This window comes from Lepidochelys kempii, chromosome 14 (assembly GCF_965140265.1).
Source record: "Lepidochelys kempii isolate rLepKem1 chromosome 14, rLepKem1.hap2, whole genome shotgun sequence".
Classification (NCBI taxonomy): Eukaryota; Metazoa; Chordata; order Testudines; family Cheloniidae; genus Lepidochelys; species Lepidochelys kempii.
In genome coordinates, this window is record NC_133269.1 from 37,040,101 (window position 1) to 37,054,916 (window position 14,816).

The 14,816-nt window shown below is 52.8% G+C and overlaps 1 protein-coding gene across 2 annotated transcripts in view; it reads right to left on the bottom strand.

The window, feature by feature from the left end:
* LOC140898388 (uncharacterized) overlaps positions 1-14,816 on the bottom strand; it is a 43,576-nt gene that overhangs the window by 15,492 nt on the left and 13,268 nt on the right. The window contains exon 6 of one of the 2 annotated variants that reach the window (XM_073312160.1): positions 2,743-3,750. The exons of the other annotated variant lie outside the window; for it this stretch is intronic. Coding sequence (XP_073168261.1) covers positions 2,743-3,750 — 1,008 coding nt within the window. The remainder of the gene's footprint in view (positions 1-2,742; positions 3,751-14,816) is intronic. 2 annotated transcript variants of the gene reach the window in all.

Here is a 14,816-nt window from a genome sequence, read left to right on the forward strand (position 1 = left end):
CCTGTTTCAGTCTCAGGCTCAGGCTCGACCACTGTGAATGTATCTCATACCATCACTGCTTGTGCTGAGAGATATTGATCACTGTCATTGTTCAAACCACACAAAAAAATCTCATGACAAAGGGTTAGATAAAGATCAAAATAAAATCTAAAAAAGGACTGTTCTGGCAAATGATCATTTGTCTTGTCAAGTCCTCAATGAATCTGACCTACATCCTGTCAAACCAAACTTATATCAAAGTATGTGACCAAACGGCCTTCACAAAGAGAGAAAAACCCACAATCCAGGGTGGGCTATAAAACACGTTCTTGTTCATAAAGTAAAATCTCAGAGAATCATTTAAGACTCAAAATCAGGAAAATAAATTTACCCATGTTCTTCTGAAGCCACTAAAACTAGCCTCATTATTTGGTTGTATTAGTTGCAAAAGCTTTAGCATCATCATAATAAAAAAAAAGAGAAAGAAAGACAAATCTTCCTATGTACAAATGATCTGGACTAGCCTAGAAAAAGCCAGGAAGCAATTTTACCAATAGATGGAAACAGGGCTAAAGAGCTGAAAGGTCAAACTGTGCTTTGAGGTTCAATGGGATTTCCCCACCCACTCCTAGGTATATGATACTTTCTTCTCCAGCCCTCCGGAGTCTGACTTAGGATCATAGACATCAAACTGTGATTCCTAAGCATGGAGAGACAGGGACACGGGGGTAAGTGACACCCTAGGAGATGGAGGGGTAGAACGAAACCAGGATAAAACTCTCCATCGCTTGGACAGGGGCTGCTGTGTCGAGAGTGGAGCATGACAGTGATGGGGGAAGGAGGGAATCCCTGAGACTCACCCCATTGCCCTGAAAGAGCACAGATGCTAAAACACCACATTTTATTGTCCCTGCTCCCCATTTATTTAGCATGTCATTAATTCTTGTGCATAAAGGGAGAAAATGTACAAACACTAATGCTTTTCAGCACGGCCTGATGTAATATGAGACTATCTAGGAATGAGACAATCTGTCCCCAAGGGGGAACTCAGGGACTAACAATCACTTTGTGAATGGGAGGGGGTCAGAACAGATAAGTAAGGCTACGGTTTTATTATGGAGGTTGTGGAACTCAGGCAACCTGTGACTTCCAGAGACCTCCGTGACTGCAGCCCGTGGTGGCTTGGAACTGCGGGGTCCCCCTGCCACCCATGGCAGCCGAGAGCTGCCCCCTGGAGCTCTGACCTGCTGCAGGCCATGGGGTTACCCCACATCTCCTGGCTGCAATGGGTGGCTCCCAGAGCTTTGAGTCACTGTGGGCGGCTGGGGGCCCCCCATAGCTCCCAGCAGGCATGGATGGTGGGGCGGCTTCAGAGCTCCGAGCTGCAGGTGGTGGCGGGGGGCCCTTGGAGACCCCAGCCAGAGCCCCCGCACCTCCCCAGCTGACATGGAACCCCAGACCCCAGCAACAATAGGTGCTGGAGCCTTCTCTCTCCCATTTTGTCACGGATATTAGTAGTAAAAGTCATGGACAGACTTCCGTGAATTTTTCTTTATTGCCCGTGACCTGTCCACGACTTTTATTAAAAAAAATATCCATGACAAATCTCAGCCTTGCACATAAGATGCTCAGGGAGAGTTTACAGTAGAAAAACTGGTACAGGGTCACAGAGATGCGCTGGCTAATCCTGACCATGTTTCCTACCATAGACACGCTTAGAGGCTGATACTGCAGAGGCAGAAGTGGGATCTCCAGGCCTCCCACAAAAGGCCCTGTGGGAATCAGCCCCTCTCAGTGGTGCTGCCTGAATGCAGAGGGGGCAGGGAGAAGGGGCAGAGAGGGTGAGTGATGAGAGACAGCAAGTCTCTGCCGCTGTGCTCTCCCTCTCCTCTTATCCCACGGTGCCCAAACACTCAAAAGCCCCAGCACGCAGCTCCCCCTGATCCCCAACCATTCAACTCCCAGTGTCCTCATCGGCCTGGTCCCTTAATATTTGATCGCCCATAGCCCAGTGCCCTGGGGGATTTGGGGAAGGGAGGAGTTACTAGCCCCCAAGGACACTCCCCGTGCAAGGAACAGCTCCAGGTCAGTGGTGGAGCCCAGCGCAGGGGCTGGGGAAGATGCGGGGTGGGGACAGGCATCTAGAGTGAAAGTGGGGCCTGGCACAAGTGTTCTTCTCCTCATCTCCATGGCAGGGGGACCCCACCTGGGAAGGTAAGGGAGAGGGGGGAACTTCAGCCAGGCAGAGGAAGAGGCTGGAGGAGTTTCTCTCTCTCCGTTCCCCCACCTGTGCCCCATCAGCTCAGCAGCCAGGGCTGTAGCAGGGAGGAGGAGCTGATGGGGGCTTCTCCTCCTCTGCCTGGGGTTTGCTTAGACCAGGCAGAGCCAGAGGGTCATTGACCAGCTGCTGCTTGGCTGCTGCTGGATCCTCACCACAGTGATGGGCAGCTGGATCCTTGGGAGCTGAATGCCCCTGATGTGTGTGGGAATGAGGAAATGGGTTGGTCACCATGGCCAGCCCCAGTCAGGGCCCTTAGAGAATTTCTCTGCTGTGTAGAGGAGTCTCTGATGTCCAACATGGTGTTAACTCCATGTGGACCATGTCCCACACTGCAAACATCTCAGAGGTTTCTTCCCTGTGTGGATTTGCAAATGCCTGATACTCTGGGAGCACCAAATAAACCTTCCCCCACGTTCAAGGTCTCTCTGTTGTGTGGGTCACTGATGTGTGTCTGCAGTCAAGCTATTCCTAGGGTGTCTCACCCTTGTGTATTCTCTGATGTTTGGTGAGCTCTGAGCTCTTACTGAACCTTTCCCCACAGTCAAGGCATTTATAAGGTGTCTCTCCCATGTGCATTCTCCCATGTTTAGTAAGATGTGAGCGCTGACTGAAAGTTTTCCCACAGTCCAAGCATTTGTATGGTCTTTCTCCTGTGTGGGTTCTCTGATGTGTAATAAGCTTTGAGCTCTCACTGTAATCTTTCCCACACTCAAGGCATTTATAAGGTCTCTCTCCTGTGTGGGTTCTCTGATGTGTAATAAGCGCTGAGCTCCGAATAAAACTTTTCCCACATTCACAGCATTGAAAGGGTCTCTCTCCTGTGTGCAGTCTCTGGTGTAGAATAAGTTGTGACTTCTCAATGAAGCTTTTCCCACAGTCTAAACATTTATGGGGTCTCTCTCCTGTGTGGATTCTCTGATGAGTGGTAAGTTTTGTTCTGTCAACAAAACTTTTCCCACAATCGAGGCATTTATAGGGTTTGTCACCTGTGTGGATTTTCTGATGCTTAATAAGGCGGGAGCGACTACTGAAATCATTCCCACACTCAAGGCATTTATAAGGTCTCTCTCCAGTGTGCAGTCTCTGGTGTATAATAAGTTCTGACTTCTGAATGAAGCTTTTCCCACATTCAAGGCATGTATAGGGTCTTTCTCCTGTGTGGATTCTTTCATGTTTAGTAAGGGATGAACTTTCGATAAAACCTTTCCCACACTCGAGGCATTTATAGGGTCTCTCTCCTGTGTGCAATCTCTGGTGTTTAATAAGATAAGGCTTCCTACTGAAGCTTTTCCCACAGTCTAAGCATTTATAGGGCTTCTCTCCTGTGTGGGTTCTGTGATGTGACATAAGATGTGACGTCTCATTAAATTTTTTCCCGCATTCCAGGCATTCATAGGGTCTCTCTCCTGTGTGCAGTCTCTGGTGTGTAATAAAGTGTGACTTCTCACTGAACCTTTTCCCACAGTCCAAGCATTCATAGGACTTCTCTCCTGTGTGGGTTCTCCAATGTTTAACAAGGTTTGCACTGAAACGGAATCCTTTCCCACAGTCAAGGCATTTGTAGGGTTTCTCTTCATTGTGACTTGTCTGCTGGACTGAGGTTTCCTTGGGATCCTTGCATCCTCCGCCATGTTCAGTGGATTCATCCAGTTTCTTCCCGGGATAGTTTCCCAGCTGCATCTCTGAGCTGTCTCGATCTTCCCAGGCATTTCCCTGCTCCAAGCCCTGGGAAAAAGTCCCTTCGGCTCTTCTCAAAAACATCTCCTGCAGTTCCACTTGCTCAGGCCCTTCCTGACGCAGATTCTCCTCCTTGTTCTCACTCACTGTCCTCTCACCTGCTGGGAGAGAGAGAATCCAGACAGGAGTCACTGCCTGTGCCGGGGAGAAGGGACCGAAAGGGGAATAGCAAAGAGGGGAAACACAACACAGTGACTGCTGGGGAGATGGAGACATTGGATTTTGCCTCCACATCCCACCCAAACACTCCCAGGGAAGCAAAGTCAGGGAGGAAATTCCCACAGCTAACAAGGTGGGTGGGAAGCCATGACTGATATCTGCCTTGATGATAGGACATCTGCTGACGGCCGCCCTGACCTGGTTGAGATGGGGCACAACTGACGGCTTTCACTCACAGTAAGTTTTTGGGAGTCCAAACTTTTTCCTTCATTCACCAGATGTTTCTGTCTCAGTTTCCCTCATTCCTCACCTGTGCAGGTGCCTCTCAGGCTCTCCCTTTCCTCAGCAGCCTGGAGATCTGGGACCCACGGCTCTTCCCCTCGTTCCAGCTGGGCAATCAGGTCAGGTTTGGGAATGGGGAATACTGCGCAGGGGGTGAAATCAGGGAAGCTCAGGGCTCACGGAGTCTTGGTAGAGTATTTGTCACAAGGAACATTCCCTGAGTTTAACCTGACCCTACATGGGACTGTGGGAACTCAGACCCCTTGGGAGCAGCACAGATCTGAGGGCACGGAGGTGTTGTTACACCCTCACTAGGAGGTCTCAGGGAAGATGAGCTCTGGGGGACTTGCTGACACACACACAGCTCAGGTGTTAAACTCCTGCCTATTTCCAAGCCTGCAGAACCTAGAGCCCTCCCCACGGATGGAGAAAGGTGAATGGGCGTGAAGGAAAAATAATACAGGCAGGACAATACCCTGCTTCTGATCCCCTGAAAGCTGGAAAGATGGGGATGAATTAGCATGTCCATTAGGTTTCTGAATTCCCTGTTCCCTTGAAGGGGGTATGTAGATGCAAATCTCTTCCTCTCTGCAGTTTTGAACTATGCGACCCTCCTCCCCCCAATCCAACTGACCATGGAAGAACTTGACGAAATTCAGATGTGCAGACCCCACGGCATCTAAGAGCTGAGGGCACAGGAATCCCTTACCCATCACATAGTTCTCCTGCATGACATCCCTGTAGAGGGCTCTCTGAGCGGGGTCCAGCAGAGCCCCCTACCCCTGGGTGAAATACACAGCCACCTCTTCGAAGGTCACCGGCATCTGAAACATCAGTTTCCCCACTCAGCACCTGCAGCCCCAGCCAGAATCCCACTAGTCACAGGGGAGGAGGCCCAGAAAAGCAGAATCCCACCCACACCCTGCTCAGAGCAGCCAGGAGGCTTGAGGGGGTGGGAGACAGTGAGAGCTTCTTGTCCCCCCCAGCACACGGAGCGGGGCAGGGTCTTCTCATTTCCCACCCGCCTGCCAGCCACAGGCTGATACGGGAAGCAGAGCTCTGAGCCGGGGGCAGGGACAGGAATCCTGACAGCTTCCCTTCGTATTTCACAGCAGCCTCTGGCCAGTGGGGTGAGGATGCAGCTCTGGGAGTCTGGTCAGTTTTCCCAGCCCTGCCCAGGATTTTTTTTTTCCTGTTTCAGAAATGGGGGGAAATGGAATAGGCCTGTTCAGAAAATCAGGCCCAGGTTGACCGTGTCTCAGCAGGTTTATCACCCTGTCCCCTCACTGCTTCACCCTGTCTGTTTCCTGGCCCTACCCCCCTACAACAACTTCCCTGAAAAATTCCCTACCTGAGTTGGCTCCATCACAGCCATTTCCCTTCCCTGTGCCCTGGAAGACAGGACAATCTGGAGTGAAACATGGATGGGATTCCTCAGCCTGTCAGGGCGAGCGGGGCGACAGGGGAGGTTTCAGAAGGGGCTGGAGTCCATTTCACACCCCGATTCCCTCCTTAGCTCTCTCCCTGCAGACAGACGCACTGGACTCTGCTACACTGGGTAAAACCATCAGTGACTTTATTACAACATGGACCGGCCCCTCCCACCAAGGCTGAACCCACAGGGGCACTTTTAAACCCTCCCAGGACAGAGCCCTGTAGCCAATTATTTTAGTTTTTTTGTCATTTATTGTGTGATGTTATGATTAATTCATATGTTATGTCATATATAATCATTTTATGTTAAATAGAGTAAAATTGTAGGATTATAAAAGTATAAGATTGATTAATAGTAGAAGGGATAGGTATGCATTAGGTATCTAAGTAAGCAGGATTGAAACACAAGGCCCACAGGCTGAAGCTTGTAAGATTTTAGCTTAGCCATATTAGGCCTTGGAGCAAAGAAATGCTGACCTCAGTACGTCACTGAGGAATGACCCGGTGCCACAAGTGGGTAATATTGTGAAAAATTGGCCAGAAGATTAATTTTAAATCACAAAAATGTTGTAATGGCATATCTGTCTGCAACATGTGTCTTAACCACAGGGTATAAATTGTGAATCAGTGCTAATGAGAATAAATAGAACCTACCTGACCAATAGAAATTGGGGTCCCTTGTGCTTCTGGGGGACACCAATCCAATAAGAACAAAGAGGGTTGACACTTTCATGAATGTGCACAGAATGTAGGTATAGTCGGACTCACCATATAAAAAGAGGGTGCCCAGATTAGGAAAACTGAATTCCCTGTAGTGTGACTGGGAGCGCATCCGCCACACTCGCCAAGACAGGGTTACACCCACCTTATGGATAGCAGAAGTCCGGCACCCTAGGCCAGACTGGGCATGCTCCAGATGCTGAAGCAGTCTAGAGGGAGGAAGCCAAGCTCATTCTGGGTTGGAGGCTGGAGAGAAAGGACCTGGGCTGGTCGGTCCCGCTGAGGACTGGCTACAGCCACAAGGACCAGCTTGGACCCTGCGACCGACGGAGTCCCAGGAAGCTACATGTGCTGGAGACCCAGAAGCCTCGTGGACTGCCTCACCAGGGACAACGGCAGGAAGTGACCCAGGGAGGGTGATGGAGGGGTATCTCCCATCCAGGTAAGCTCAGCGTGTTTTAGTAGGATTCTCTGCTGAGCCAGTGGTTCTGCCACTGTTAGGGCCCTGGGTCTCCTGGGCTGCCAGCCCCCCTTGCTGGTGGGTACTGGCCTCTAGGCCCCGCCACCCTGCACCAAAGGGCTGCGCACTAGTAAGTCTGGCCACTAGGCCATGCTTCCCCAGGCACTGGGGCTATGGCCTTTGCTGTGGTCCTTGGACCCTGGGCTAGCGGGGTTGGACACAGCCAAGTAAACTCACCGGTGGTGTCCACACACCCACTTCCCATCCCCTTTCGGGACAGGGTGTGCATACACCGTGACATATGGGAAAACTCCAGCAGGAACCATCCCTCCACTGATGATCAATCCATGAGAGACCTACAGACTGTAACACTATCTAGGAGGATGTGAGTATAACTATGTTTGTAACTCATGCATAGGTCTGTATGGAATTTCTGTATGCTTGGGTACTCATAACTTTAATAGTTACTTTAATAAAACTTGTAAAACAGCACTAGACCTTGTACTTGTGAATGTCTGTGTGGTCACTGCCCTTGGTCTTTGTGTTCCTAGAGATGGTAAATCTGAGGCAAGTAGCAGAGGTGACTTTCACTCCATTAAGCTTGAAACTGTAGCCACCAGAGCCGAACCCAGGGTGGTGTGATCCCACACACTAAATTCACTTTAAATAAAATGAAAGGCTACAGTCTCTAAGACAAATGCTAGAAAAGAGCAGAATCAAAGGAGCCACTTTGGGGGATTCCTCCTGACATTGGCCCCGAGGGCAGCGTGGGGACTCGGCCAGGGCAGGAACTGACTTTTCCTCTGACAGCTCCTCCCCTTGTTCCCAGGAGAGTCAGTCTGCCCAGGGGGATGCAGGGAATGGATCCGGGCAGGGCTGGGAGTCTTCTTCCCCACTTCTTGCTCCTGCTGCCCATTTTGGTCTCACCATTCCCCTTCCTGTCTCCTTCCCTCTCTACTTTGCCTGGGAGAACTGGGGACTGTCCCGTTCCCATGGGTGTTCGCTCTCCAGCGTGAGCCTGGCTGTGTCACTGAGGGCAGCAGCTCTGGGACCTGCAGACACATGCCCTGAAAAGAGTCCTTTGTGCAGAGTCACTTTCCTGCCCGGCCCCAGCCCTTTCCCCCAAGCACCTGGAAACTCTGGCTCAAGAGCTGACATTGGCAGAGCCCTGGGGCTGCCCCAGGGGGCTAGTTCCAGGAACATCAAAAGTCCCCACCTGGGCTGGGCACAGAGGGGGCTTAATGAAGGTCTCTCCCTGGCACAGACCCCGCTGCGGGAGCAACAGCTGCTCAGTCCGGGCCCCAGATCACAACTCAGGAGGCAGCATCAACTGACCCAGGGAGCTCAATTAACTCCCGGGTGCTAATATCATGAGCAGACAGAGACAGACACCAGCCTCCTCTTCCATAGCAATAGCCAGCCCCCCAGCCCCCCTTATGAGGACAGTTCAGCAGCTGCAGATTTCATTTGCCCACCTGGACTCACACCAGAACAGAACCAGAGAACCAGCTTGAACCGATATGCTTAACTGACCTGGACCCAGACTTGAACCATCATTTTTCATCTTAGGGCTTGGCTCCACTTGCGAGTTAGAGCGCATTGAAGGAGCCCCGGGCGCACTAGCTCACTACCCGTCCACACTGGCAAGGCAGGTAGAGTGCTCTGACTCCATGGCTAGAGCGCGGCTGGTTCTCCACCCCGGCCAGTGGAATAACGTTCTGTGCACCCCGGCTGGAGCGCCGCGGCGCCAGTGTGAATTGAACTCAGGGAAAAACGGCTCCCAGTTACAACAGAGTTTCAGCAGTTTTTCAGCTCAATATCTGATAAAACAAAACCTACTCTGATCTCTCTTTCATTATAAAACAAGACAACAAAACAACACCCAGGCATGTGATCGCTACCGGAACAGCCTGTCCCGGTAGAAGGAGAAGAGAAGGGGGCAGCCCACAGGAGCAGGGAGTGGTGGGGGGGGGCAGACAGGTGGGGGGCTCCCTGCCCCAGGAGTTAACATTAACTCTTCAAGCCCAAGGGAAAAGGCTGCTCAATTCTTCTTCCCCTTAGACAGGCCTCCTCTCACCCGTCCCCACCCCTTGGGGCAGCTCCTCCCTTCAACGGTCACAACCTGAGGCAGGCCCCAGGCCCCAAATTCTGTTCCGCACTGAAGCAAGCCACCACCCCGCCCCTTCTGGGGCACTTCCTGGTAACTGGACCATTCTGGGGTGTCTTGAACCAGAACTGAACACACCGACTGCCACTGAACCGAACCAAACCAAACCCCAATTCCACTCCTTGCGGCTCGCAGTGACTCTGGTTGGACACCGAATCCTATGCAGAAATCAGACCAGCCCCTGTTCAGTCCTGTCACCCCAGAAGTCAGGACCCCCCCCCAATTAAGAAGATTGTCTTTAAACACAAATAGAAAGTTGGGAGGGGGGGGAAGGGGCAGTGGGTGGACATTTGCCTTGTAAATTCGCAGCCCTTGGGGGAAGTCTCCTGCCCACCCACTACCCCTAGAATGACCACTTTTCAAAAGGCAAAAGTGGGACACTTGCGGGAGCCCTGCCCCCTTTCCCTGAGGCCACGCCCCCGGCTCCGCCTCTTCCCCCTGAGGCCCTGCCCCCTGGCCAGGCTATGATAAGAGCTGCCCAGGGAGCCCAGGTCACTGCAAGGGGTCCTGACCCTCCACCTGCCCTGGGCAGGGGTGCTTGAGAGCGTCCCTTGGCCCGTCTGCCCACCCCTCAGGGTAGGTGGAGGGTCTGGGGCTCCCCAGTGCAGCCTGGGAATCTCTTATTATGGCCCAGCTCCTAGCTTCTGGCCTGGCCAGTGGGTGGGGCCTCCGGGGGGGACAGGAGGAGCGGGGGGTTCGTGGCGAAAGGGGACGAAGGCCCACCTCAGCCCCACCCCCGGGGAACAGGCTGGCGCTGCCCCGGAGCCTCGGGCAGGTGCAGAGCCCCGGCCCAGGGAATCCGGGACAAATGGTGTCCGGGAGTCCTTCAGCCCAGGACCGGGACTTGAACTCTGCACTTCAGGACTGTCCTGCCCAGTTCGGGAGGGACGGTCACCCTGCCCATCCCCCACTGCTGGTTTGACCATTTGTAGGGGAACAAATCCCCGCTGGGCAGGGCAGCCCCCTCACCCTCCCTTACCCCACGGGGCAGGGGAGCTGCCTTGTATCTCTCCCCACCCCTCTGCCTGCAGCCTTCTCCCTGCCCCCCGGCTCTCCCTTCCCCAGCCAGTTTCCTCTTGCTCTCCCACTCTGCCTCCAGCCTCCCCCCCACACCCCCCCACACTGCCACCGCTCACATCTTCCCTCCATTCCCGCCTTGTTCCCCCCAGCCCCCTAATTCCCCCCCGCCCCCCCGCATCGCCCCAACCTCCCTTCAGTGCAACCACTGCCCCGCCCCCATCCCATCCTGCCCCCGGCCTTACACATCCCTATCCCCCCCCCGAATCCCCCCTTATCTGCACCCCCCCCCATGTGTGGCTGTCCCAGCCCCCCCCGCCCCGCACACGCCGGGGGCTGCGGCAGCTTTCCCGGGCCCCGGGCAGGGAATCGCAGCCGGCTCCGCGGGGAGCAGCCCGGGGCCAAACCCGCCCCCTGCAGCCCGGGGGTGCCGGGTCTCTCTTACCTTCCCTCCGAGCGGGGCCCCCCGGGGCAGGGGCCGGGCCGGGAAGGGGCCCTGGCCGGGCTGGGGGCTCTGCCCTGGGAGAGGCTCCCGGGGAGCAGCGGGCAGGGCCCGGCTGGAGGTTCCCCTCTCCCGGCTGCAGCCCGGGCTCCGGGCTCCCAGCACCAGCCGCCGGGGCGCGGGGATCTCGCCGGGAGCCAGAGTCCCCGCAGCGGCTGCGAGTCACTTCCTGGGCCGGGCCTGAGCCCCGCGATCCTCCCCCCAGAGCCGCCCCCCAGCCGCTCCTGGGTCCTAGCGATCAACCCACCGATCTGCATCCCCCCCTGCCCCAGACCTTGCCTCTTATGTCACTAAGCCCTTCAGGGTTGACCGGAAAAGGGTGCATTGTTCTATGAGGGCAACCACGATCAGGCCTGACCAACTCACTCCTCCTCAGACACTGCTTTCATAGTGTTTATCCACAGTGGGTCATGGGAGGTCTCTAATACTGGTCCTCAGGATCATTGCAAGAAGTGTGGGGGGATGATATTTAAGGAACTACGTTTATATACTGGAAACTGTTGTAAAGTCTGAATCCAGGCAGTGCTGACAAACAGGGTTTGCTGGACCAAGAGATATCTAGTCATATCTCTCCCCCAGTTCACATGTCGATGAAGCATTGTAAGTCCTGTTTGCAAACACATTTGAAGTCCTGTTTGCATATAGCAGTGGTTCTCAGCCAGGGGTAGTTGTACCCCTGGGGGTACACAGAGCTCTTCCAGGGGGTACATCAACTCCTCTAGATATTTGCCTCGTTTTATAACAGGCTACATAAAAAGCACTAGCAAAGTCAGGACCAACTAAAATTTCATACAGACACTGACTTGTTTATTCAGCTCTATATACCAAACACTGAAATGTAAGTACAATATTTATATTCCGATTGATTTATAAAATGATGTGGTAAAAATGAGAAAATGTTCAATAATAGGGTGGCTGCAATGCTTTTGTATTTTTCTGTCGGGTTTTGTAAGCAAGTTGTTTTGAAGTGAGGTGAAACATGGGGGTAGGCAAGACAAATCAGCCTCCTGAAATGGGTACAGTGGTCAGGAAAGGTTGAGAGCCACTGACATTTAGGACCAACAGAAAGAGCACACTGGAGAACCAACAATGGGGTGGGGGGGGGGCACTTCAGCGGTTTACTGGACACCTGGAGGAGAAGAACATCACCCTGCAATCCTTCAGGAAGCAAACAGGAGAACGTGTTTTGCATTCATGGAAAGGGGGATCCCAGCAACGTTGGCTGGTGACCTTGGGAGAATGTTTTAGCCATGGATTACACTTGTTAACGTTAAACTCGGACTATATGAATCCTGTTATACCTGGTGTTTGACGAGTAACCTGTTGGTCTTATTGCTTCACTATCTTTTAACCTTAGTTGATAAACTCCTGTTTGTTTTCATTAAAATGCATATCTCAATGCTGTGATGTTATATTGGCACTGATCCTCAACTGAATCTAACAAGCTGGTATTGTCCCTTTGGGGATGACTTGCCTCAGCCTTTGAATTTGAGTGTCCAGTGAAGAGGGGCTGGACACTACAGAAGGACACTTCAGAGGAGTTCAAGGGCAAGGCTGTGCCTAGTGTTAACCTGCCAGGCAAAGTAAGGACTGGCAGAGCCTTGGGGAGTTTGGGTGCGGAGCTGAAGGCTGGGGGTGACAGGAAACTGAGGCCCGTTAAGCGGAAGTACGTTTCCCTTGCACTGAGGCAGGGGGTAACAAGGAGATTCACAGTCTGGGGCACCCTGAGAAAATGTCACAGCCGGAACCTGCAGTGTGTGGAGCTCAGGGATGGTGAAATAACACCGCCAAGGGGCTTAAAAAACCAAGCCACCTCCAATGCTGAGGATTCCACAAGCTCCCTTGGAAGCTATTCCAGAGCTTAAATATTCAGATGGTTAGAAAGTTTTCCTAATCTCTACCCTAAATCTCCCTCCTCGCAGCTTAACACTTTTACTTCTCGTCCTACCTTCAGTGGCCATGGAGCACAACTGATTCCCAGTCTCTATAACAGCCCATAGCATGGCTGCAGACCATCGCCAGTCTTCCTTTCTCAAGACTAATAGATCCATTTTTTTAAACCTTCCTCCACAGGTCGGGTTTTCTAAACCTTTGATCATTTTCTGTTGCTCTCCTCGGGACTCAATCCCATTTGTCCTCATCTTTCCTAAAGTGTGGTGCCCAGAACTGGACACAGGACTCCAGCTGAGGACTCCCCAGTGCCTAGCAGAGCGGGTCCCGCAACTTACATACCACACTCACGTTAATACATCCCAGAATGATACCAGTCTTTTCCGCAGCTGCGTCAACGGGTGCCAGCCAGACAGCGTCTGAGTGACTGCATTAAAGACCATTCCCCCTTCCCCCCATTATTCAGTACAAGAGACACTGGGGGTTTGAGAAACTAAATTCTTCTTTATTCTTTTCAAACCAAGAAATAAAACCTAACCCCCTCCCCATCCAACGCCCAGCTCGGCAGGGTGCATTTCAGCCCGAGTTCAGCACATTGCTGCTCCAGCCACACACGTGCCCCAGGGAAAGAGGAACAAGTTAAAGCTGGTAGAAAAACACAATCCATGAGAGAGGCATTTGCCCGGCATCCTCCTCTCAGCAATGGGGAGACGCCGATCCCTCTCCACATCAGTTCTCTTGGGGCATCATTGGTAGTCCTTTAAAGTTCAAGGATGACTTCATCCAGCACTCGTAGGACATTTCCTCTCTCTCTCTCTCTCTGGGACATGTGCAGTGAGTTCACAGTTCTCAACCTCAGCTCTCTGGCTTGCAAGAGCAAACAGTGCCCTTTCAAGGCCCTGTACACCCACCCACTCTCTCCCCGTCCCGCTCCTGACTGTATGTCACATCTCTGCAGGGATCAGGCAGTAACTTCCTTACCCATTTCAGGGTATGTCTACACTGGCAAGGTTCTGTGCAGTAAAGTTACATCACCGCTCAGAGAACGCTGAAGGGAAACCGCTGTTGTGTGTTCACACTGTCAGCTGCGTGCGCAATAGCGTATTTACACTTGCGGTACGTGCATCGGTATTCGGCGGGTGCACTTTGGGCACCTATCCCAGAGAGCATCTCTCCCTCTTCTGCTGCTAAGTGTTGTGGGAAGGCGGAGGGGGTCGCGGGGCATCCTGGGTCCTGTCCCAATGCCCCGTGATGCATTGCTTCGCTTCCCAGCAATCCCTTGGCTTCCATCCGCATTTGGCACCATCTTTCAACCGTTTGTTCACTGCAGGCTCTGCCTCATCGGTCTGCAGGAATGAATCCTGCACTGCTGACCAATATACTGCTCGCTCTTACTAACACATCACAAGTGGCCGTGGACTTATTCCTTAAACTGCAAAGGCAAGAGGTGTCCGACATTGATCTCGCCACATGCAGTATCTATGACTTGCAATTGCCTATAGCATTCACGCAGGTGCTGACCACAGTGGAACACCACCTTTGGGCTCAGGAAACAAGCACTGAGTGGTGGGATCACCTCATCATGCATGTCTGGGATGACGAGCAGGGGTTGCAGAACTTTCGGATGAGGAAAGCCACATTCATGGGACTGTGTGATGAGCTCGCCCCAGCCCTGCAGCACAAGGACACGAGAATGAGAGCTGCCCTGCCGGTGGAGAAGCGCTTGGCGATTGCACTGTGGAAGCTGGCTACTCCAGATTGCTACCGATTAGTCGCTAACTAGTTCAAAGTGGGAAGTCGCCCGTTGGACTCATGTTGACGGGAGTGTGCAGGGCCATTAAGCGCATCCTGCTATGAAAGACCGTGACTCTGGGCAACACGCGTAACATTGTGGCTGGCTTTGCACAAATGGGCTTCCCTAACTGCGGAGGGGGGATAGATGACACACATATTCCAATACTGGCACCAGACCACCTAGCCTCCGAGAACATTAATAGGAAGGGGTATTTCTCCAGGCTCTTGTGGATCACCGTGGGCGTTTCACGGACATTAACGCAGGCTGGTCTGGAAAGGTGCATGACGCATGCATCTTTCAGAACACTGGCCTGTTCAAGAAGCTGCAAGCAGGGACTTTCTTCCCGGACCAGAAGATCATCGTAGGGGAAGTTGAAATGCCCATTGTGATCCT